The sequence below is a fragment of the Anticarsia gemmatalis genome, chromosome 29 (genome assembly GCF_050436995.1).
Source record: "Anticarsia gemmatalis isolate Benzon Research Colony breed Stoneville strain chromosome 29, ilAntGemm2 primary, whole genome shotgun sequence".
In the NCBI taxonomy this organism is placed as follows: domain Eukaryota; kingdom Metazoa; phylum Arthropoda; class Insecta; order Lepidoptera; family Erebidae; genus Anticarsia; species Anticarsia gemmatalis.
Window position 1 is genome coordinate 157,956 of NC_134773.1, and position 22,925 is coordinate 180,880.

Sequence of the window (22,925 nt, forward strand, 5' to 3'; positions counted from 1 at the left end):
TTGAAGTCGATTAACAATAATCCAAATCGATCCAGCCATTTTTATTATTCGACTAATAGCTCTTTCTCCTTATAAAGTAAAGTGCGAAATCAAACAACGTCAGCTCATCGCAGCTTTCTTACTTACCACATATTATAATTCTAAGTATGCACGTAGGTATCTATATGAGTATGTGTACGCATTTCACTCCTATATCACCCATCTCTCTCTAACTTCGCATACAAGAGCAGGACAGAACACTATTCTTTCCTGTACAGGTACTACGCCACTCACCAGTACTTCCTATCTCGTCGGTCGCTGTACCTCGTCGTGTGGCGAGTGACCGACGGACGGAGGGGACTGGCCGGCGCACTGGAGTGGCTCAGGTACGGACATCCTACTAATATTATAAAATATGTAGCGAATCGCTACATACAGCGACATCTACTGGGACCAGCGCGCAACCAACCACCACGCGCAGTGTGACTGACGTCACAAGTCCTGAATCGCGCTATCGAAGTTTGCACTGCAACTGACTATATATACAAGTTCCCGACTACAACAGTCGGGCAGCCTAGGCCCACCAGGCATGATCACCTCGCCTGCTCGGAGGATCCTCCCTTTGTGTTGGAGAAACATGATCACCTCGTTCCTCCACAAATAAATAAATAATTATTTTTGGACAACTCACACACGGTCATCTGATTACAAACTAAGCAGAGCTTGTGTGGTAACCAGACAACTGATAAACATACTTATATACTTCTAAATACATACTTATATAGACAAATTATCATCCAGGCTCAGAACAAATAATCGTGCTCATCACACAAATATTTGTGTATTTATTATTATAAATGCGAAAGTTTGTGAGAATGTATGTATGGATGTTTGTTACTCTTTCACGCGAATACTACTTAACCGATTACGATGTAATTTGGTATGTAGGTAGCTGAAGACACGGAATAACACATAGGCTACTTTTTATCCCGGAGTTCCCGAGTGATCGGGATTTACACGGGAAGGGTTTCCACGCGGACGAAGTCTCGGGCGGCCTCTAGTACATGGATAAAATCAGGCCTTGTGCCTAAAAGATAGGCAAAGACCAGAGAACGTCACTTGGTACGATCCTTACAAACTTCTTAAACAACTCCCGCACTAACAATTGCTCTTGTGTCGCGGGGACATTTACAAACATACAAACAACGGACACAAAGTACAACCAGACCAGAAACAACTATTTGTGAATCGCACAAATATTAGTTCCGTGTGGGCATCGAACCCACGACCTCCTGACGCAATGGTAGCGTCAATCAAATCAAACAAGTTAAAAATTTGATTTAAATTATATATTTTTGTGCAGGTCTATACAAGCTCGCGCGCCGGGCTCGCCCGTCATCATGGTAGCTACGCACTACGACCAAGTGGCCAGTGTAAGTTAAAATCATACTAATGTTTACGTTACGTTTTCCCGGTTTAGTTTGGAAATACTTGAAAATCTAGGATTAAACATTATATTATAATACTTAACTACACAAAAAACTGAAAGAGGCTGAATTTGAGGATGAAACCTCATAAACGAGAAAGCTACTTGTATTTTTTTATTATTTCGAAGGAGACCTTTGCCTAGCAGTGGGACAATAACATTTCAATTTAGTTTTCTTATCTTAAAGTTAGTGGTCAACCCAGTGGTGTTGAAGTTATTCAAGCCACTTGAAGGTCTCTTAATTGACAACAAGAACGACTTTTTACGTGCCCTCTGAAGCACGGAGACGCACTGTTCAAATACCACTATACGGTACTATGTATGGAATGACCGCGCCAAGGTTTGCTTAACCCACAGATCGTTTACCGACCGGTGAGCGCTACTAGCCACGAGCGCCTCGACAAATACAGATCATACCTCCTACATACATATATCTCTTGAGTTCAAATAAATGCTAATTGATTTTTATAATTCCTTTGAAATATCCTTATCCTCAATAGAAATCTCCTCCGAAATCTGATGTTATGCCCGGATAATATGGCAATAGGCTCACCCCCTATTACATAGGAACTAACATTGTAAATAGTAAAACGTGGGTTTAATCGTACACGTCTACTACACCTCTGTATAACAGGCATTATATTATGTATGTTTGTATGTATGTATAGTGCAATCTCCCGGAGAACGAGAGTCCGGAGTGCCTCCAGCGTCTGATCCGCTCGTCCATCATGGGCGCGCCCGACGCCGACAAACTAGGCCTGCCGCGTGTACTGGACTCCGTCGAGGTGATGAACTGATTTTGATATATTACGTCGGGGAAAAAGTCTTTTCGCATTATAGTATATATGAACTTGTAATAAAATCTTTTCTCTACACAAAATAGACCAATATTTTTGTACCTCACGAGCTCTCTGAAAGACACCTAATGAACCGTGTACTCATTTGTGATTATTGAAGCCAAAGAGATTTTATTACAAGTTCATACATACTATAATGCGAAAAGACTTTTTCTCCGACCTAATATTTTCACCTTGACCTTTGGTAACTGTGACATTGACCTTTTGATGACCTAGGTTTGCATAGCAACTATAATTTTTTGTTGGCCTAGACTTGCGAGTAGTGGTCGCAGGTTCGAACCCGAGGCAACACACCAATGACTTATCCAAGTTATTTGTGTATTACAAATAATTATCACTTGCTCTAACGGTGAAGGAAAACATCGTTCAAAATTTGACTTCAAACCAACTTTGACCTTTGTAAGGTCAACTTTTATACTAAATATATATTTATAACTATGTTTGTATGTTTGCAGGTGTCGTGCAGTACTCGTCACAATATAAGACTGTTAGCTGACATCATTTATTCCGTGGCGTTCAGTGTTAAACCACCGGGTTAGTTTGACTTTACCATCACTACATATCTTGTTAATATTATAAATGCGAACTTTGTGTCCATTGTTTGTATGTTTGTAAAAGTCACCGCGACACAAGAGCAATTCTTAGTGCGGGAGTTATCTAGGAAGTTTGTAAGGATCGTACCAAGCGACGTTCTCTGGTCTTTGCCTATCTTTTAGGCACAAGGCCTGATTTTATTTCAACTGCCTCTGTGGCGCGGTCGGTAGTATATGCGACTGCGGTGCGAGAGGTCTCGGGTTCGAATCCTGGGCCGGGCCAAAAAGTTTTCTGAGATTTTCTGTTAAGAATTTCTCGGAGATTGCCCGGAGTTAGGAAGTTGAGGTCGAAGACCTCCGTGCCTCGGAGAGCACGTAAAGACGTCGGTCCTGCGCCTGACCTCTCACTGGTCGTGTCGGTTATCCGTCCCACCAAACTATGAGAGTGATGGAATAGAGAGTGTACCTGTGTATTGTGCACACACTCGGACACTATAAACAAAGTCCTGCACAGATGGCCAGTTTCAATGAAACTGACCGCCGCCGCGCCGTAGCCGTATATCGGCTAGGAGGACATTATTATTATAAATGCGAAAATTTGTAAGGATTCATGTTTGTTACTCCTTCAAGAAAAAACTACTGAACGGATTTTAATGAAATTCGATACACAGATAGTTTATAACCTAAATTAACACATAGGATACCTTTAACAACGAGCAATCTCTTCATGCGGACGTAGTTGCATGCGAAAGTTCTAGTTCTAGTTAACTTAACTGCATGTTTGGCGCAGTGGTTTAAGTTGTCATATCACGCAATAACCGTAGCGCCGCATGTGATGATGATGAATCACACCCGGGATAATATTTGTATGATGAGCACGAGTATCTGTTCTGAGCCTGGTTGTTAATGTATCTATATAAGTATGTATTTACAAGTATATAAGTATGTTTATCAGTTATCTGGTTACAGTACAAGCTCTGTTTAGTTTGTAATCAGATGACCGTGTGTGAGTTGTCCAATGATATTTATTTATTATTTTGTTCGTAGGTAGTAAGGAGCCGCTGTTGGAACAGCGTATCCCGGCGACGTACCTCTCGCTAGAGGAGTGCGTGACGTCACTGGCGGCTGAACTACGCGAGCCGGTGCTCCGACATGACGAGTATAGGCGACTGGTAAGACATTATCACTACTACTATCGTATGAGACCTGGCACGACACGACTAAACACGATGAGTTGCTAAAAATTCAGGCTTCTTGTTTTATCCACAACAAAATTACAGGGGGGTCGAATATGGCCTGAATTGCTTCGAGAAAATATGGTCATGCCGCTTTTTTTTGCTCGACTTGCTGGGGTACTGCCGTGTCCCCAGATACAATACTATACTATACAGGCATGGCAGTGTAAGCCTTACATCAATAACGGATTAGGGGGGGAAAGGAGCTGGGAGCTATTAAGGCTAGTGGGGACTCCTAGAGCGAATTAAAATTCTAAAACCACCTTTACTTCTCTACCAAGGCGTGGTTAGTTGTACTCACCGGTCGGTAAACGATCTGTGGGTTAAGCAACCATTGGCGTGGTCATTCCATAGATGGGTGACCGCATAGTGGTATTTGAACTGGGCGTCTCCGTGCTTCGGAGGGCACGTTAAAAGTCGGTCCCGGTTGTTGTCTACTAAGATAACAGTCGTTTAGCCATGACAAAGGCCTTCGGGCGGCTTCAACAACTTTGACACTAGGTTGATCACTAACCATACGATAAATAAATAACTTCTCTATCACTTCTAGCCTCTTCGCTTAGACCCTTCTGTATATTATTGTACTAACACACTGTAAATTATTGTTCTAGGTAACACAATACATGCAACAAAAGAATCATCGCATGTTCCGCGACGCGGCCGAGTTACATCAAGCTACTATGTTCCTACATGAAAATGGTATGTAGGGGAACCTGTTGTACCTTGGCACTATGTGTACCTAGGCCACTGGGCTCGTTTTCATATATTCGCGCGATACTAAATTCTACTGTTTATGGTATTCGATACGTCACTACAGACTATTCAATGTGTAGTTAGTCGCATACCGCCATTAAGCCGGTGTTTGGTGTTATCGACGCTGAAACTTTTTTGTGTGAAAAAGTAAGTATTTCTAATATATTTTGAAGTCTAATAGTTTTAAAAGTTTTCTAATAGTCACTTAACTGTTATATGCTATCGGTTCTTTGATTTTACAAGTCTCAACACAATAAAAAACTTACGAGATACTTAACTCTAAACTATATAAAATCCACCGTTTTAGTGAAGTTGGAGTAGTGTTGTACCTCGGTCACTGTCGATCAGCTGTACCTTGGCCAGTGGCCAAGGTACAACCTGGATGCTGTACTTTGGCCAGGAGAATATTTTATTAAATTATTTCACATTTACGTAATAATATTCCTAATTAAATATCTTTATTATTTCAGAAATCGATGCAAAAATCACTTAAAAACTGGAAATGGCCTGAAAAAGAGGATTTAAATCTGTACCCGATGAGTGACATTGTCGAAAAAATTAAAACCCCGCAAAAAGTTAACAAGAACAGAGAAATTTATTATGTTCCAGAGATACAGAAGTACTGGGATTTCTACTAAATGCTTAAGGCTGAATAATATATCTACAATTGATAGTGTTTTTATAATAGCTAGTCCAAATGACTGATTAAAATTTAAGAGAGAAATAATAATTTATATATAGGTAAAGATAATTGTTTCAATATTTTGTTTTCCATTTGCTATGCTATATAGGTATATTGATTTGCTATATTTTAATAAGTGATATCGTCGCTGCGCCTGCCAAGTTCCACATGTGTCTTTTGTGAGATTTTGGAAAACTTTTTCTTTTATTTGGGACACAAGATTCATTTTTTTTTAACATCAAAATACACATATGGAGTTTGGCAGGCACAGCGATGTGATGTAACGAAACGGTGGCAAAAAGTTAGTTGTTTTTGTTTAAATATTTTGTTTGAAAAGCATAAAAATAGCTATGAATATTATTTTAATTTTGATCATTTCTAAATATTAATCATTTGAGAATTTTTAAAATGTTTTGTTAAATACTGTATACTGTAATAATACTGTGTACTGTAATAAATCAAATAAAATGATTTTAGTTAACAAAACTTGATAATTTGCTTAAATTACCCCCAAATTTCAATGTGTCCTAGGTACAACGTACTACTGGCCTAGGTACATAGGGTATGTTGTACCTTGGCCACATTTCCCAATTTTTTCTAAATTTAAAAAAATTATGTAAATATTGAATATACATTTCTGATATTTTTTTGGTGAGTACCCTTATAATTGACATTTCAAAATATGCAAATATGATTTGTGTGCTGCACGTCAAATCACAATAAAAAATATATTTCTAAAAAACCGGCCTAGGTACAACAGGTTCCCTTAAATATAATATCATAATCTGTACATATTATAGTAAACTCTACTGCACGAATTTTCAACCGGTTTTTACTGATAGATAGAGTGGTTTTCGGAAACGTTTTAGGTGAGTAACTTATTAAGGTTATTCCTTTATAACCCAGGTTATTCTTGGGCGGGCTTCTTATACATATTATTATATTAACTTAGATATTTCAAATATAGACCGGTACAAGATTTTAGAGGAGATCCTTGCCCAATAATAGTACTAATAATTTTATGAGACAAACTGTATGACAACATGTACATGGCGTGATTATATATATGTATTTAATAGTGAAACTTTTATATTGTCCCCCAGGCGTACTCCTCCACTATGACGACGCGACACTCAAGGAGCTGTACTTTTTAAAACCTCAGTGGCTCTGTGATGTACTCGCTCACGTCGTGACTGTTAGAGAAATCAACCCCTTCGCTAGTAATGGTGAGTAGGGGAAGAAGGAGCTATTTGAGTGGGAGGACAATTAAATGAAGGGGGGAAGGTTTAGAGAAACATTGTTAAGGGTACGACGTATTAACATTAGCATTCGAGTTGAAGGAACACTCTGCTCCTATTAGTCGTAGCGTGATAATATATAGCCTATAGCGTTTCTCGATAAATAGGAAACAACACTGAAAGAATTTCTAGGCGGGCTAGTAGTTCCTGAGATTAGCGCGTTCAAACAAACAAACTCTTCAGCTTTATAATATTAGTATAGATTCATTAGAATTGGGTTAATAAACAAGAGTGGGACAGGGGTATTTGACTTGGAAGGAACTAATTTATAAGCGGGCTTGGCTTTGGCAAAAAAGAGTGGGAAAATAAATATTATCAATTATCTCTTGAAAAAAAGTATGTGATTTATACACAAAATGTCTTTTCCCAGGTATAATGAAAATAGACGACCTGGCGCACGTGTTCAAGGCGTCCCCCCTCCTGGCGCGGGGGGACGAGGCGTCGTCGCTGGGGGTGTCGCTGCTGAACAAGTTCGAGCTGGCTCTGTGTTGGGACGCCAGGCTGTTGCTCGTGCCCCCACTGCTGCCTTATCAAGAACCGGCGGCCGCACAGGTATCTTTGTAGTATCGAGTGTACAAGTGACTTATGTAAAGTGCGCACCTCACCGCAATAACCGTAGCGCCACATGTGGTGGGTTCGAATACCACCCGGGACTAATCTTTGTGTGATGAGCACGAGTATTTGTTCTGAGCCTTGTTGTGAATTATCTATATAACCTGTCAAACGTCCATGGATAGTATTACCTAACCACTAACCTAACCACTGCTCCACGGAGGGAAAAGTTATAATATTAGTGTATATTACAAGACACTAACGTTGTTAATGGCGGCCCGCGGGTGTATTTTAAACAACTTTGTATACAACAGTCGTGGTATCTATAATATCTTCTCCCCCACAGCTGCCCGTACGCTCCAGGTCGTGGTCGTCCTCCACGCGCGGCACTCCTCGGCGCGCGTGGCCGGGAGCACTCGCGCCGGTGCCCGACCACAGAGGCACTGACTCTCCTACTTTAATTCGTAAGTTTATATCTACTATAATAGTATTGTAATGTTGTGGCAACTATTAAAATCTCTGTCTACGCTATCATGTGCAAAATAGCTAAGTCTTTTCAGTTTAAAATTCATTTATATAGGTACTTATCTATACTAATATTATAAAGCTGAAAAGTTTGTTTGTTTAAACGCGCTAATCTCAGGAACTACTGGTCCGATTTGAAGAATTATTTTATTGTTGGATAGCTTATTTATCGAAGAAGGCTATAGACTATATAACATCACGCTACGACCAAAATGTACAGAGTACCAGAGAAAAATGTTACAAAAAAGGGGAAATTTTTTAACGCTTATTTTGTAACGCAAGCGAAGTTGCGCGGGTCAGCTAGTCTATACTAATATTATAAAGCTGAAGAGTTGGTTTGTTTGAACGCGCTAATTTCAGGAACTACTGGTCCGATTTGAAGAATTCTTTTACTGTTGTATAGCCTATTTATTGAGGAAGGTTATAGGCTATATACCACCACGCTACGACCAGACTACTAGTAAAAAATGTAACAAAAACGGGGAAAATTAAGACCCATTCTCTCTTATGTGACGCAAGCGAAGTTGCACGAGTCAGCTATTTAATATAATTATTTATTTACACTCAACTCACTTTACAACTCTCCATTTAAACACTATCACAATAATCTCTGCATCACTGGTAGACTGGCAGAAAATGCCCCTGGCATTAAGTCCGCCTTTATACAGAGTTGTATAATGAGTTTAAAATCGAATGCAAAATATCCTTTCTACGTATACCTATATCTATTTCATCCCCCCTCTCCCCCCAGAGGACTCGTCCCCCGCGCTGTCAGTGTTCGGACGCTGTTCGGGGCGGCCGCTGCGCCGGCTGCTGCTCCTGTCGTATGTGCCGTGCGGGTTCTGGGCCCGGCTGTGCGCGCGGTTGCTCGCTGATGCTCAGTTGGCCGAGTGTACGGCACCACATGCGCTGTATCGATTACCGCCGGAGGTAAATATGTATTTTTTCGTATGGACAGTTTTTATTAAATTGGCCACGGATGATAAACTTGTCAGTTTTAAGGATTTTGGTCATTGAGACAACATATAGGATAGTTTCAAATGAAATGGCTTTATGTGATAAACGGGACAGATTCAAATAAATTGGCCAATGGACCTGCACACCAGCCTATTTTAGATCAACTGGCCATAAAGACCAATCATTAGATAGTTTTCTTAATTAATCATTAAAGTGAATTCCATAAAATTGGACACTATGGTCAAACATCGATCCGTTTAAATAAAACCAAACATTGGTCAATGTCACGTCTGTGTCACGGTCGGTTTGAACAAAACTGGCCATGGCCAACAACCAGTCACAATAATGTTCTTCCAGTTGGAGTCAGAAGACACTCTCTCCAAAGCCCTGGAACTCTCCTGGGGCTGGAAGCTGTGGCAGTACGGTCTGAAGGTGTGCTGTGGACAGCTGGAACTGCTGCAGCTGCGCCACCTGCCTCCCAAGAGAGACCCCCTGCTGCCGAGCGTGGACGAGGACGAGGGGGAACATGCTTATCAGAATGTTAGGTTAGTTATACAAAATGAACCTTTCGACCATCGAAAAATATATACCATAGTAATAGTACCATAGGTCAGACAAACAGTCGCTGCATGTAAAATACTGTTATTCAGCTGCATCTGGTGAGACTGAAAGCTGACTACAACCTAGTTGGAAGGAAGGCTAGACTGATGATGATGTAAGTGTCTTAGTAGGTAGTAGTTTTGCAAGGTCAGTATGGTACTCTCTCCCACTTGCTCATCGTATGGCTAGTGGTCAACCTAGTGTCAAAGTTGTTCAAGCCGCCCGTATGCCTTTGACAACGACTGTTATCTTAGTAGACAACAGCCGGGACCGACTTTTAACGTGCCCTCCGAAGCACGGAGTCGCCCAGCTCAAATACCACTATGCGGTCACCGATCTATGGAATGACCGGGCCAAGGGTTGCTTAACCCACAGATCGTTTACCGACCGGTGAGCGCAAGTGGCTATGGGCGCCTGGTAGTCGATAATCCTATTGTTTCTTTTACTCCCCAGGTTCAGGGTGCGTCAGGAAGGCGCGTGGTGCGAGCTGGACGTGCAGTCGTCCGCGTGTATAGAGATACTGCTGCCGGCGCAGGTGGCCGTGCTGCGCCGTGATGATGGACTGCCTATAGCAGGCTACCAGGTACCAACCAACTAAGTACTTAATATTATTATGCTACGGGTCTTAAACGCGGTTGAAAAGTTATGTGTAAGTAATAGCCGAGTGGTTTAAGTTTCCCGCGCAAGTGGTCGCAGTTTTGAATCCACACCAATGACTTTTTCGAAGTAATGTGTGTATTAGAAATAATTGTCACTTGCTATAACGGTGAAGGAAAACATTGTGATGCATCCTGACTGTTACTTAGAACAGTTCTTGAAGGTAATGCTAAGTCCCCAACCCGCACTTGGCCAGCGTGGTGGACTCAAGGTCTAACCTCTTCCTCATCACGGGAGAAGACCCTTGACCCTTGCCCAGCAGTAGAACATTAATGGGTTAAATTCTGTTTTTTATAATAAAATGCAATTACTAAATTGTTTGTTCAATTAAGAATTCTAGTCAACAATTATGTATGTTGTTATAGAGCATCAGCCTGGAACCGAACCCGGAGACGTTAGCTAAAGTGTTGGCGTTGATGTCAGACCACGTGGACCTGCTGCTTGAAGACTGGTACCCGTCACTTGGTGAGTGTCTCGTAGTTACGTAATAATGCTTCATTTGAATTGGGTAGAGCCTAAAATAATATTCGTATTGTTCAAGACTTTTTTAGCCAATATTAGGTTACTTTTCGATTAAATTAGATTTTATGTTTTAGAGGAAAGTTTAGAGTTTTGTTAAAGAGACACTTTTAATTTATAAATAACTTAGTTAAAGTGGCTATAAGCGTGATTATTTTCGGACAATATTTCTATGTATAATCACGTTGTTAACTACACAATTTGGAAATACAACGGATTTTGTTGAAAACGTAGATTAGGTAAGAAAGTTTTCTTTGTACAGAAATTACAGTAAAACATAACTTTAAACTTGAAATCATTTGACGAAAAAGTACCACGTTTCTCAAAAAATAAACTTTTATTAATCTATATTTATATAGAGCAGTGCTAGCCGAGTGGTATAAGTTGATACCTCCCACGCAAGTGGTCGCAGGTTCGAACCCGAGGCAACACACCAATGACTTTTGGAAGTTATGTGTGTATTAGAAATAATTATCACTTGCTCCGGTGAAGCACTAACGTTGGAGGAAAACATCGTGATGCAACATTCAACATTCTTTAGAACTTTAGTTCTTGAAGGTATGCAAAGTGTCCAACCCGCACTTGGCCAGCGTGGTAGACACAAGGCCTAACCCCTCCCTCAATAACGGAGGAGACCCTTACCCAGCAGTTGGACAGTAATGGGTTAAATTTATTTATTTTATTAATTGTTCCCGTCAGGTACCCGTTTCGTGCACACATCAGAAGGCAGATGTCTGATCACGCGGCTGGTGCCGTGCCCCGAGTGTCTGCGCAACTCCTCGCCCCCCGGACACGCCCCGCCCCCCAGTCACCCCCCAGAACATGAACATCTCGCACAGGTATGTACGATCAAATAATGATTGAATTGTTTAAATACTTATGCAAAAATGGTTAGGAAAGATATGAATATTTCCAATGTTTTATGGGTTTTTTATTCTTATTCTGTTGTTAATTATTTTATTAAGGGATTCTATAATTGAATGAATATAACAGCCTGAATTCTTGTTCGAAAAAAAAAACTGTTTTACCTAAATCCCTTAGGCTGTTTTAACCAAAATTATGAACACATTTACAAGATATTTTAATTCTTAAATAAAGTTTCGATAATATACAAATATACTTATTTTTTTCAGTAAAATATATACTGATAATTGATATAAATAATATTGTCCCAGCCGGTAATCCAGCGGTCAGTTTCATTGAATACTAATGATAATTGATAACAACGATACTAACTAGAAAAATAATATTTCGTTTAAAGAAAAATTCATACATGTAACTAACTTGTAAGAATTGTAATCTCCAAAATCATATTTAATTCTATCATGCATACTTATCACTGTACAATACATATATTTTAATCTAGACTATTATTTGACACCTAGGCATTCCGTCGCCTAGAGCTAGGCGCGGCGGAACCTCGTCGTCTCCGCCTGTCCGAGGAGTCACGAGCTTCAGACGGAGACAGCGGCGTGGGAGCCGAATCCAATGGTAAGACAACTGTACCGTTGTTTGTATGTTTGTAAACGTCCCCGCGACACAAGAACAATTATTATTTATTATTATTATTTTAAATAATGTCATAACTAATTTGACCTTTTTACTAGAGGCACAGATTTTATCTAAACCATTCCCCCTATTTTGAAGTCTGCCAGGCAGACCACAGAAAATGTGATGATGATATTAGGGAAGTGGCAGAAGTGATGAGGAACAGAGTAGCACAGGAAAGAGTAGAATTGAAAATATTGGAGGAGGCCTTTGCTGATGGGCAAACGGATCTACAGAAAATAAAAAAGAATCAAACACTACATCTATACTAATATTATAAAGCTGAAGAGTTTGTTTGTTTGTTTGTTTGAACGCGCTAATCTCAGAAACTACTGATCCTATTTGAAAAATTCTTTCAGTGTTAGATAGCCCATTTATCGAGGAAGGTTATAGGCTATATATCATCACGCTACGACCAGTAGGAGCAGAGTACCAGTAAAAAATGTTCCAAAAACGGGGAAAAACTCTTATGTGACGCAAGTGAAGTTGCACGGGTCAGCTAGTTGTTAATAAAATGTATAAGAATATTGTTTAAGGTTAAGTCGATCCGACTAAAATAATTATTATTTCCTCTATTTTACCCCTAAAGAAGCTCAATTCACCCCCTATTTCTTCCAGCGTCGTCCCGCCTGGGTTCAGTGGAGGGGGTGACGAATGACCCAAGCCCCCCCTACTCGGTGGCGACGGCCTGGACGGTGGAGCAGTGCATACTATGCGCGTGTACCGGGCGCGCTCGCCGCCTGCACTGCGGGAGACATGACGAGGTCGAGCTGAGGCATATTGCACCTGATACTGTGAGTAACTAGGAACTGGTTTCAATAATATAACTGTAGTAAGATGTGTAGACCAGTGTCAACGCTAGTGGTCGATAGTTCGAGCCCGAGGTAAAACACCAATGGCTTTTCCTTATGTATATGTCAGAAATAATGATCACTTGTTCCAACGGTGAAGGAAAACATCGTAATGCATATTGTATAACGTTTTTCTTGAGGACATGCAAAGTTGCCTCCCGCACTTGGCCAGCGAGGGAGGTTCTAGGCTCAAAACCTTACCCCTTCCTCAGTTGGACAGGAGGAGGGTGACAACAGGAAGCGACCCTTGGAATAGTAATGGGATTATTTTTTTTGCCTAGTAAAGATCCTATTGTTTTTTTCTAGTTACTCCTGGACATTGAAGAGTCCCGCCGTGCCCGCTGGGAGCACATCACGCGCGGCGCGGTGGCCGGGAGGGGGGCGTTCGGTACTGTGTTGTGTGCGAAGTGGACGCCCCCCAACACGGGGGGCCCGGCCCGGGAGGTGCCCGTCGCGTTGAAGGCGTTGCAGCCAGTACCTCCCCCGGTTAGCAGTGATGCGGCGGCACATCAGGCTTATAAGGTAAAGCTTTTAATAACTTTCAGAATGAAATTTTACCTAAACAGGCTTAGATGTAAAATCATTAGCTTTTTTAACTTTCTAAGGGAAATTTTACCTAAATGGGTTTAGAAATAAAGGCATTAGGAGACTAAGTTATTTGGCTTTTCCAATTTAGCCTGAAATGTTTAGAAAGAGGGACTAAAACTGTAGGTAGGTGAAATGCTTACAGGAAACTTGAGATGAAAAAGGGATTTGAAATGGTTGGGGAATGGGGTGGCTAGGCATTAAATGGGTATTTGGGGTAACTAGGTAACAATGAAGAGGCTGAGGGGAATATATAAAACGGAAATACGATATGGAGGAAAGGACCTGAGGAATTTGAAAAGTAGATTAGGGTAGAGATAGAATTTGTTTATTCAATTGAAGTATTTCGTAATAGTAATGATTTTAAATGTTCAACTATATATATGGTCCCCCAGGCGGCTCTGTCCCGCTGGGAGCGCGAGCCGACCTCGTCGGCGTGTCGCGCGTACTGCGGCCTGCGCCAGGAGCTGCACATACTGCTGCAGCTGCAACACGCTCACGTCGTGCCCCTGCTCGCCGTGTGCAGTGCCCCGCTCGCTCTACTACTGGCGTTGGCTCCTATTGTAAGTATAGTGACCCCATGTTGGCCACTAGACACCGTGACTGGCCACAGTGAGTGTGACCTGTCACCTTTTTTTAAAGTTCGAGGTCTTTTATTTTCCTAAAAACGGTTTCAGTTCGTTACTTTTGGCACCTATTGTAAGTATATAGACCTCGGAATAGGAAGTAGCGTCTCCCATAGGGCATGCTGAATGAGACCTATCGCTCTTTTAAGATCTGATCTGATTTGTCTTGCTTTCCTAAAAACTGTTTCAGTTTATACGTTTTGGAATGTTGTGCGTTAATATGGACTACTATACTCTATACACTAATCGGTTTAAAGAATTTAAGGTAACATATATTATCTCCAAAAAGCAGTGATAGCCAAATGGTACAAGTTGGGACCTCCCACGTAAGTGGTCGCAGGTTCGAACCTGAGGCAAAACACAATGACTTTTACAAGTTATGTGTGTATTAGAATTAATGATTACTTGTTCCAATGGTGAAGGAAAACATCGTGAAAAAACCTTGCATGCCTAAAATTTGTTTAATACATTTATTGAGAGCATGCAAAGTCCCCAACCCGCACTTGGCCAGCGTGATAGACTCAAAGCCTAATCCCTTCCCCTCTTTACGGGAGGAGACCCATGCCCAGCAGTGGGACAATAATGATTTTTTATTTATTTATTTAATTAATATTAAAAATAAACGCACATTATGTGTTATTTATCCCCCCCTTTCTCCCTCCAGGGTGCTCTAGATAGCGTGCTCCGTTCGTACCGCGAGTGTGGCTCACGCTGCGGGCCGCGACTCGCCCGCGCACTCGCCCTGCAAGTTGCTCGAGCACTAGAATACTTACACGCCAGGAGAGTCGTGTACAGAGATCTCAAGGTAAGTTGTATATTATATCGGGGAAAAAGTCTTTTCGCATTATAGTATGTATGTACTTCAATCTTATTAATGAACTACAGATTTTTTTTTAATTGATTATTTGCGACTGTGTGCTCGTGTGCCAAGCGTGTTTATTACATACACATCTACCTACAACTTCAGGTAAAACGCGATATTATGTATGTATTTAACTTCTTCTTCTTCTTATCGTATGGTTAGTGGTCAACCTAGTGTCAAAGTTGTTCAAGCCGCCCGAAGGCCTTTGACGCGGCTTAACGACTTTTAACGTGCCCTCCGAAGTACGGAGACGCCCAGTTCAAATACCACTATGCGGTCACCCATCTATGGAATGACCGCGCCAAAGGTTGCTTAACCCACAGATCGTTTACCGACCGGTGAGCGCAACTGGCTATGGGCGCCTATATGTATATTTAACTGTTTTACAGTCAGAAAACGTGCTAGTCTGGCAAATGCCAGTATCGGCTGAAGCAGCGGCCGTGGAGCTGAGCGCCGCGCCGCTGCAGGTTCACGTGAAACTAGGGGACTACGGCATCAGCCGGCTCGCGCCCCCCTCGGGGACCAAGGGCTTCGGGGGCACCGAGGGGTTCATGGCGCCCGAGATCATGAGGTATAATGGCGAAGAGGAATATAATGAGAAGGTATGACTATTTTGAAAATTACTAAGGTTTACAAACATTTTGAAATTGTTTGATACTAAATTAATACGTGGAATAATGACTATCTCTGTGGTAAGAGCGGAGGATTTTGCTAAAAAGCGAAAGTTCTTGGCACCGAAAAGTCGTTTGCATATTGATTTTGTTCATCACAGCGGACTGAGAGTAAAGGAATATAGAGTATATTTGTGTATTTTGCACGCACTATAAACAAAGCCTACACAGTTGGCTAGTTTCAATGAAACTGGCCGCCGTTGCCGAATATCGGTTAGGACATTATTATGTACTAGAGGCCGCCCGCGACTTTGCGTGGAATCCCTTCCCGTGTAAATCCCGGATCAAATCAGAACTCCGGGATAAAAAGTAGCCTATGTGTTATTCTGGGTCTTCAGCTACCTACATACCAAATTTCATCGTAATCGTTTTAGTAGTATTTGCGTGAAAGAGTAACAAACATCCATACATACATACTCACAAACTTTCGCATTTATAATATTAGTAGGATTTACATATATGTATGTATGTTTTCAGGTGGATTGTTTCTCGTACGGCATGCTGCTCTACGAGATAGTGACGGTGCGACAACCGTTCGAAGGCCACGAGGCGGTGAAGGAAGCGGTGCTGGAGGGAGCCAGACCCTCACTCTCACCCAGGGTCAGTACAATACAGTACAACTTACAGTACTGTATTTATTTGAAGATGAGTGTGTGTGAGATATGAATTATTTTCTAGGTAAAGTGACAGCTAACGTTTGAATACAAGTCTCAATATTTCATCTGATAAACTATGTGCTGGCTATCCAGAAATGGATAGAGATTTCCTTTGAAATGATGTTTATAATAGACCTCATTTAATGAAGTAATAGCGTGATTTTTTTTTTGTTATCTTGTATATAAATAGCTTTTGCTTAAAAAGTATCCTGTGTTAATCTAGATTATGAACTATCTGTTTATAAAATTTTATGCAAATCCGCCTAGTAGTCTTTTTTCGAGATACAGTAACAAACATAAATCCTCATAACTTGATTATGTAATATGTTATAAACACAGAAATTGTTATAAAAACGAATACTTTGTATCACATTTCTTTATAACTATGTATTGCCAACCGCTGAATCACGTAGTTAATTAAAAATTAAATAAAAATATAGATTTAAGTAAGTATCTAATTAAGTATCGTGCCAATTTTTTTAAAAGATTGTGCATCTTTGAATTGCCTCACATACGGTTTCTTATAACCCGCTATTCCCCCAGGACCTAGAATACCCATGCTGCATGTTAGAAACAATGCGTCGCTGCTGGGCGGGAGCGCCGGCGCTGCGCCCCTCGGCCGCGGCGCTGGTGTCCGTGGCCGGGGCGCCCGAGTACACCGCGCTGTGTGACGCCGCCGCCGCGCGCCCGGCCAGGGCTGCGGCCGCTACTGCGCTTGGAGGGGACCAGCAAGGTAAAGGGGGGCATTTAAGGGCACACTAACAGTGCTGAAACATTAGGGGTAGTCAGTCTGCGACCACGGCAAGTGCAATCTGCGCCGAAACGTTAGGCATTTTAAGGTAAAATGCGTGTTCGCAATAATTCCCGTATTCTATTATACATAAAACATGCAACGCGAGAGTTTAAAAGTTATGATTAGGGGCTATTTCCATAGCTTATGAATAAGTGTTATAATTAATTTGAGGCTCTAAAACCATCAGTAGGTTAAGTTTTAAAGCCATGTCAAAGGCCTTCGGCTTGAACAACTCTGACACTAGGTTGATATAACCATAATAAACATAATATTTAGTACTAGCTGACCCGCGCAACTTCGCTTGCGTCATATAAGAGAGAATGGGTTAGTTTTTTCCCCGTTTTCGCAACATTTTTCACTGGTACTCTGCTCCTATTAGTCGTAGCGTGATGGTATATAGCCTATAACCTTCCTCGATAAATGGACTATCTAACACTGAAATAATTTTTCAAATCGGACCAGTAGTTCCTGAGATTAGCTCGTTCAAACAAACAAACAAACAAACAATCAAACAAACAAACAAACTCTTCAGCTTTATAATATTATAAGTATAAGTATAGATTATAATATTAGTATAGATGAGTAGAATTTCGAAGTCACTTCAGAAAAGCATGGTTTTATATTGCTCTAAAATACTGATCCGATGGCGATGTAATTTTATTAAATGTGTACTATATATTTAAGTAATTAGATGACATCACATGTACGCTTGAAATTTATAATTTTTTTAAAGTTCCTATAGCATATAATTCATTCTCATCATACAAATTATCAAAATGTCTTCAATATAGACCAACTTAGACCACACATAATATAACTGTCCACAGAGGACGGCTTCGTGGGCTGGGAGATGTGGTACGGCGGCGGCGAGCCGGAGAGAGCGCACACCTTCCTCGCGACCAACACGGCCTTCACGCACCACCACACAGTCCGCGTACCGCCCGGTGAGTCAACCACATTACACCACACACCACCACACGCGAATAAAGTGACCACACGTCACCACACATGAAATAGGTGACCACATTCCACCCCACTACACCACACATGAAATAGATGACCACATTCTACACCACACATGAAATAGGTGACCACATTCCACCCCACTACACCACACCGTCCGCGTACCTCCCGGTGAGTTCACCACACTACACCACACTCCACCACACGCGACTGAAGTGACCACACACCAACACACACGTCACCACGAGTGACAACTTGAAATATTTTGACCACAGTCCACAAAATTCGACTACATTTGACTACAAACAAGTCATTTAACACTTATATCCTAAATACTTCATATTTAGGCAGGACCACACCTATCCATACTTGACTCTTGACCACACTTTGACCACACATTGGCCACACGCTGACCACACTAAACCACACCTTGACCATACCCTGACCACCCTTGACTATACAGTTGACCGCACATCGATCACACTTGACCACACACAGAACACACTTGACCATAAAATTGACCACACTTAACTATACAATGATCACAATTGACCATACAATTGAGCACACATGACTAAACAATTCACCATACTCATATATTTCAGACAAGGCAGACCCGGTGCTGGTGACAGCGATGTGTCGCGTCGGCAACAAGATGTGGCTCGGCGACTCCGCTGGACGTATCTCTGTGTATTCGTGAGTATTATACATAGATAACCGATGTTTATTGGAGACAATACAAAAGCAGCCTTCATTTGAAACTAGAGGCCGTCCGCGACTTCGTCCACGTGAAAACCCATCCCGTGTAAATCCTGATCCCACGGGAACTCCGGGATAAAAAGTAGCCTATGTGTTTTTCCTATTCATGTTTAGCCTATTCATCGTAATCAGTCAGTAAGTAGTATTTGCGTGAAAACGTAATAAACATCCATACATACATACTCACAAACTTTCGCATTTATAATATTAGTAAGGATAACCTTCCTCAATAAATAAGCTACCCGACAGCGAAAGAATTCTTAAATTCGCTCCAATAGTTTTTGAGATTAGCGCTTTTAAACAAATTGTACAATTTTATAATGTAATTTAGTACTAGCTGACCCGCGCAACTTCGCTTGCGTCACATAAGAGAGAATGGGTCAAGATTTTCCCCGGTTTTGTAACATTTTTTATTTGCTACCCTGCTCCTATTGGTTGTAGCGTAATGATATATAGCCTTCTTCGATAAATGGACTATCTAACACTGAAATATTTTTTCAAAAACAAACTCTTCAACTTTATAATATTAGTATAGATATTAGTAAAGATACGTTCCTTGAATCTAAACCTAACCTAACTTTAATACTTTTCCCCCCAGCTCATCAACATGTGCGTTAATCTGGACAGTGCGCGTGCAGGAGGCGGTGGGGGGCGCCCCCTCCGGCGTGGCCGCGCTGCAGCCGCTCAAGCATCTACACCGAGTGGCCGTCGCACTCAGCTGCGGCAGGTGAGTCAAGCAACTAGTACCTCGATTCTCTACCACTATCGACTACCGACAACCGGCTAGCTATCGACATTTGACATTTAGAATGTACTGCCAAAATGTTTCCTACGACACCCGGCAGAGGCGCTGATCAGATTTTCATACAAAATTTCTCGATGACAGTTCGGTTGTCGGGAGTCGATAGTAGTAGAGAATCGAGCTATAGTATTATATTGTTACTTATGTACATAGTTTTATGATGCAATAAATATGTCGTGACGCCCTTAGCCACTTGCGCTCACCGGTCGGTAAACGATCTGTGGGTTAAGCAAGGACGGCACAAAACTAGATGGGAAACTGTAGTGCAGAAAGACATGAGTGAGTGTGAGGTTTACGAAGACGATGTCGAGGACAGAGCAAAGTGGAGGAGAAAGACCAGGAAGGCTGACCCCACTACCATATGGGATTCATAGCGTGGAAGAGAGAGAGAGAGAGAGAGAGGTTAAGCAACCAGTGGCGCGGTCATTCCATAGATGGGTGACCGCATAGTGGTATTTGAACTGGGCGCCTCCGTGCTTCGGAGGGCACATAAAAAGTCGGTCTCGGTTGTTATCAATTAAGATAACAGTCGTTAAGCCACGTCAAAGGCCTCTCGGGCGACTTGAACAACTTTGACACTAGGTTGACCACTAACCATACGATAAGAAGAGAGAGTAATAAATATATCTGAGTCTGCTTGTCAATTTATCTATATAAGTATGTATTTACAAGTATATAAGTATGCTTATCAGTTATTTGGTTACCATAGTACAAGTTCTGCTTAGTTTGGAATCAAATGACCGTGTGTTGTCCAATGATATTTAAATGATATTTTATTTAATTGTACATAAATAAATCCTAATGTATTTAATTTCAGATTATTCCTAGTAACATCTCACCGGCCGGAAGCTGAAGGTAGCTTCGTGTTGACTGAACTCGGGACCGCGACGGAGCTGTGCTGTCTAACCGCTGTGCCCACACCACATGGGTGAGTTCATTGACCTCTCAGTGTTCGTCACAGCGCACTATGAGAGTGATGTAATACAGAGTGTATCTGTGTATTGTACACAACACACTATAAACTAACGGTCGTTAGTGTATGCGACTGCTGCGCTGTAGTCTCGGGCTCAAAAGTCATTTCTGAGTTTTAATTAGGTGTTTTCCAGAGATTGCCCAGCGTTAGGAAGTTGAGGTTTTAGACCTCCGTGCCTCGGAGAGCACGTAAAGCAGTCGGTCCTGCGCCTGACCTCTCACTGGTCGTGTCGGTTTATCCGTCCCACCAGACTATGATAGTAAAAGAATAGAGAGTGTATGGCTGCAGCCGAATATTGACAAGCCCCGGTTTCTGAGATACATTTAGCGGCAGTTTATCTATTCTATAGCGCTTAGACTCATATAAAAAAAAGCAATTGAATATATAAACTACCGCTAAATGTACCTCAGACACCGGTGGTTACACATTACTATATTATGTTATTTTTGCCCACGTTTTCCCCACAGGTGGGAGGTGTGGGCGGGCGGCGACGGTCTGTACTCGTACTCCATCAACGCGGGCGGCGTGTGCGGCGCCGACAGCATGCAGGCGGCGCCGCGGGTCACGCTACTGGCCGCGTCAGACAATGAGCCATATGTCGCGGTGTATAGTGATCCAGGTGAGTACATTATGTTTTTTTGACTTATGTATGTGAGGCGCCCATGGCCAGTTGCGCTCACCGGTCGGTAAACGATCTGTGGGTTAAGCAACCGTTGGCGCGGTCATTCTATAGATGGATGACCGCATAGTGGTATTTGAACTGAGCGTCTCCGTGCTAGGGCATGTAAAAAGTCGGTCCCGGCTGTTGTCTACTAGGATAACAGTCGTTAAGCCACGTCAAAGGCCTTTCGGGCGGCTTGAACAACTTTGACACTAGGTTGACCACTAACCATACGACAAACAAACAAACAACTTATGTATGTATTTTGAAGTATATAAGTATGTTTATCAGTTGTCTAAGCAGTGGTAGCCGAGTGGTTTAAGCACCTCCCAGGCAAGTGGTTGGAGGTTCGAACCCGAGGCAACACACCAATGACTTTTCGAAGTGTGTATTATAAATAATGATAACTTGTTATAACGGTGAAGGAAAACATCGTGATGAAACCTTGCATGCCTAAAATTTGTTTAATACATTATTGAGGGCATGCAAAGTCCAGCGTGGTGGACTCAAGGCCTAACCCCTCATTCTTGTTTGGGAGGAGACCCTTGCTATGCAGTGGGACAGAAATGGGTAAAAAAATTATTTAGAAGTATATAAGCATGTTTATCAGTGGTCTGGTTACCATAGTACAAGCTCTGCTTAGTTTGTATTAGACGACCGTGTGTGAGTTGTACAATGATATTTATTTTTGTAAGTCAAATAGACATAATTGTATATAAATATTTAGCGAATTCAATTGTCGATTTATGTAGATATATCTACAAAACGTATAGTCAGTCAGAGACGCTCAGCTGACATACTGCACATACATCTATGTAATGTCCGTGTTATATGTTATTTAACTCCTAACTAATTTAAAAAAGTAGTGGGTAAGAAATTAGTATTTTATAATTTTTGACCTTCTACGCAAATAGTTGAGGCTCGAACCTGCAACACACCAATGAGTGTTCTAAGTGATGTGTGCATTATAAATAATGATCACTTGTTATAACGGTGAAGAAAAACATCGTGATGAATGACATGTCTGACAGTTGTTTAACACAGCTCTTAAATGTATGCGGCATTTTAAGGTAAAATACGTGTTCGCGTTAATTCCCGTATTCTTTTATACAGTAAAACTGGCTAATATTTATTTACTAGCTGACCCGCGCAACTTCGCTTGCGTCATAAGAGAGAATAGGTGAAATTTTTCCTCGTTTTTGTAACATTAATTACTGGTACTCTGCTCCTTTTAGTCGTAGCGTAATGATGTATAGCCTATGTCCTTTCTCGGGTATCAAAATATCTCCATACCAAATTTGATGCAAATTGGGTCAGTAGTTTAGGCGTGATTGAGTAGACAGACAGACAGACAGACAGAGTTATTTTCGCATTTATAATATTAGTATGGATTTTTATTCCAGGTGTATGTGTCTACCAATGGTCAGTGCGGACTAAGCAGCAGTGCGCTCGGTTAGACTGCAGTAAGTTAGTGCCGTGCTCCGAGAGCCTGCAGTCCATCTCACTGGACTCCCATCTCACTGAGGATAAGTGTCGGGTGAG

General features: G+C 41.6%; 1 protein-coding gene across 2 annotated transcripts in view; it reads left to right on the top strand.

Moving 5' to 3' along the window:
• Nucleotides 1-22,925, top strand: part of Lrrk (Leucine-rich repeat kinase) — a 67,911-nt gene that overhangs the window by 39,878 nt on the left and 5,108 nt on the right. For both annotated transcript variants that reach the window (XM_076133465.1, XM_076133466.1), the window contains exons 26-53: nt 258-365; nt 1,343-1,412; nt 2,134-2,250; nt 2,778-2,856; nt 3,903-4,027; nt 4,702-4,789; nt 6,629-6,751; nt 7,194-7,375; nt 7,722-7,839; nt 8,652-8,830; nt 9,215-9,402; nt 9,911-10,040; nt 10,480-10,579; nt 11,333-11,472; nt 12,019-12,124; nt 12,800-12,975; nt 13,339-13,554; nt 14,013-14,180; nt 14,908-15,048; nt 15,495-15,707; nt 16,254-16,376; nt 16,976-17,165; nt 18,053-18,169; nt 18,794-18,884; nt 19,546-19,674; nt 20,567-20,677; nt 21,190-21,341; nt 22,787-22,920. In XM_076133465.1, coding sequence (XP_075989580.1) covers nt 258-365; nt 1,343-1,412; nt 2,134-2,250; nt 2,778-2,856; nt 3,903-4,027; nt 4,702-4,789; nt 6,629-6,751; nt 7,194-7,375; nt 7,722-7,839; nt 8,652-8,830; nt 9,215-9,402; nt 9,911-10,040; nt 10,480-10,579; nt 11,333-11,472; nt 12,019-12,124; nt 12,800-12,975; nt 13,339-13,554; nt 14,013-14,180; nt 14,908-15,048; nt 15,495-15,707; nt 16,254-16,376; nt 16,976-17,165; nt 18,053-18,169; nt 18,794-18,884; nt 19,546-19,674; nt 20,567-20,677; nt 21,190-21,341; nt 22,787-22,920 — 3,814 coding nt within the window. The remainder of the gene's footprint in view (nt 1-257; nt 366-1,342; nt 1,413-2,133; nt 2,251-2,777; nt 2,857-3,902; nt 4,028-4,701; nt 4,790-6,628; nt 6,752-7,193; nt 7,376-7,721; nt 7,840-8,651; nt 8,831-9,214; nt 9,403-9,910; nt 10,041-10,479; nt 10,580-11,332; nt 11,473-12,018; nt 12,125-12,799; nt 12,976-13,338; nt 13,555-14,012; nt 14,181-14,907; nt 15,049-15,494; nt 15,708-16,253; nt 16,377-16,975; nt 17,166-18,052; nt 18,170-18,793; nt 18,885-19,545; nt 19,675-20,566; nt 20,678-21,189; nt 21,342-22,786; nt 22,921-22,925) is intronic.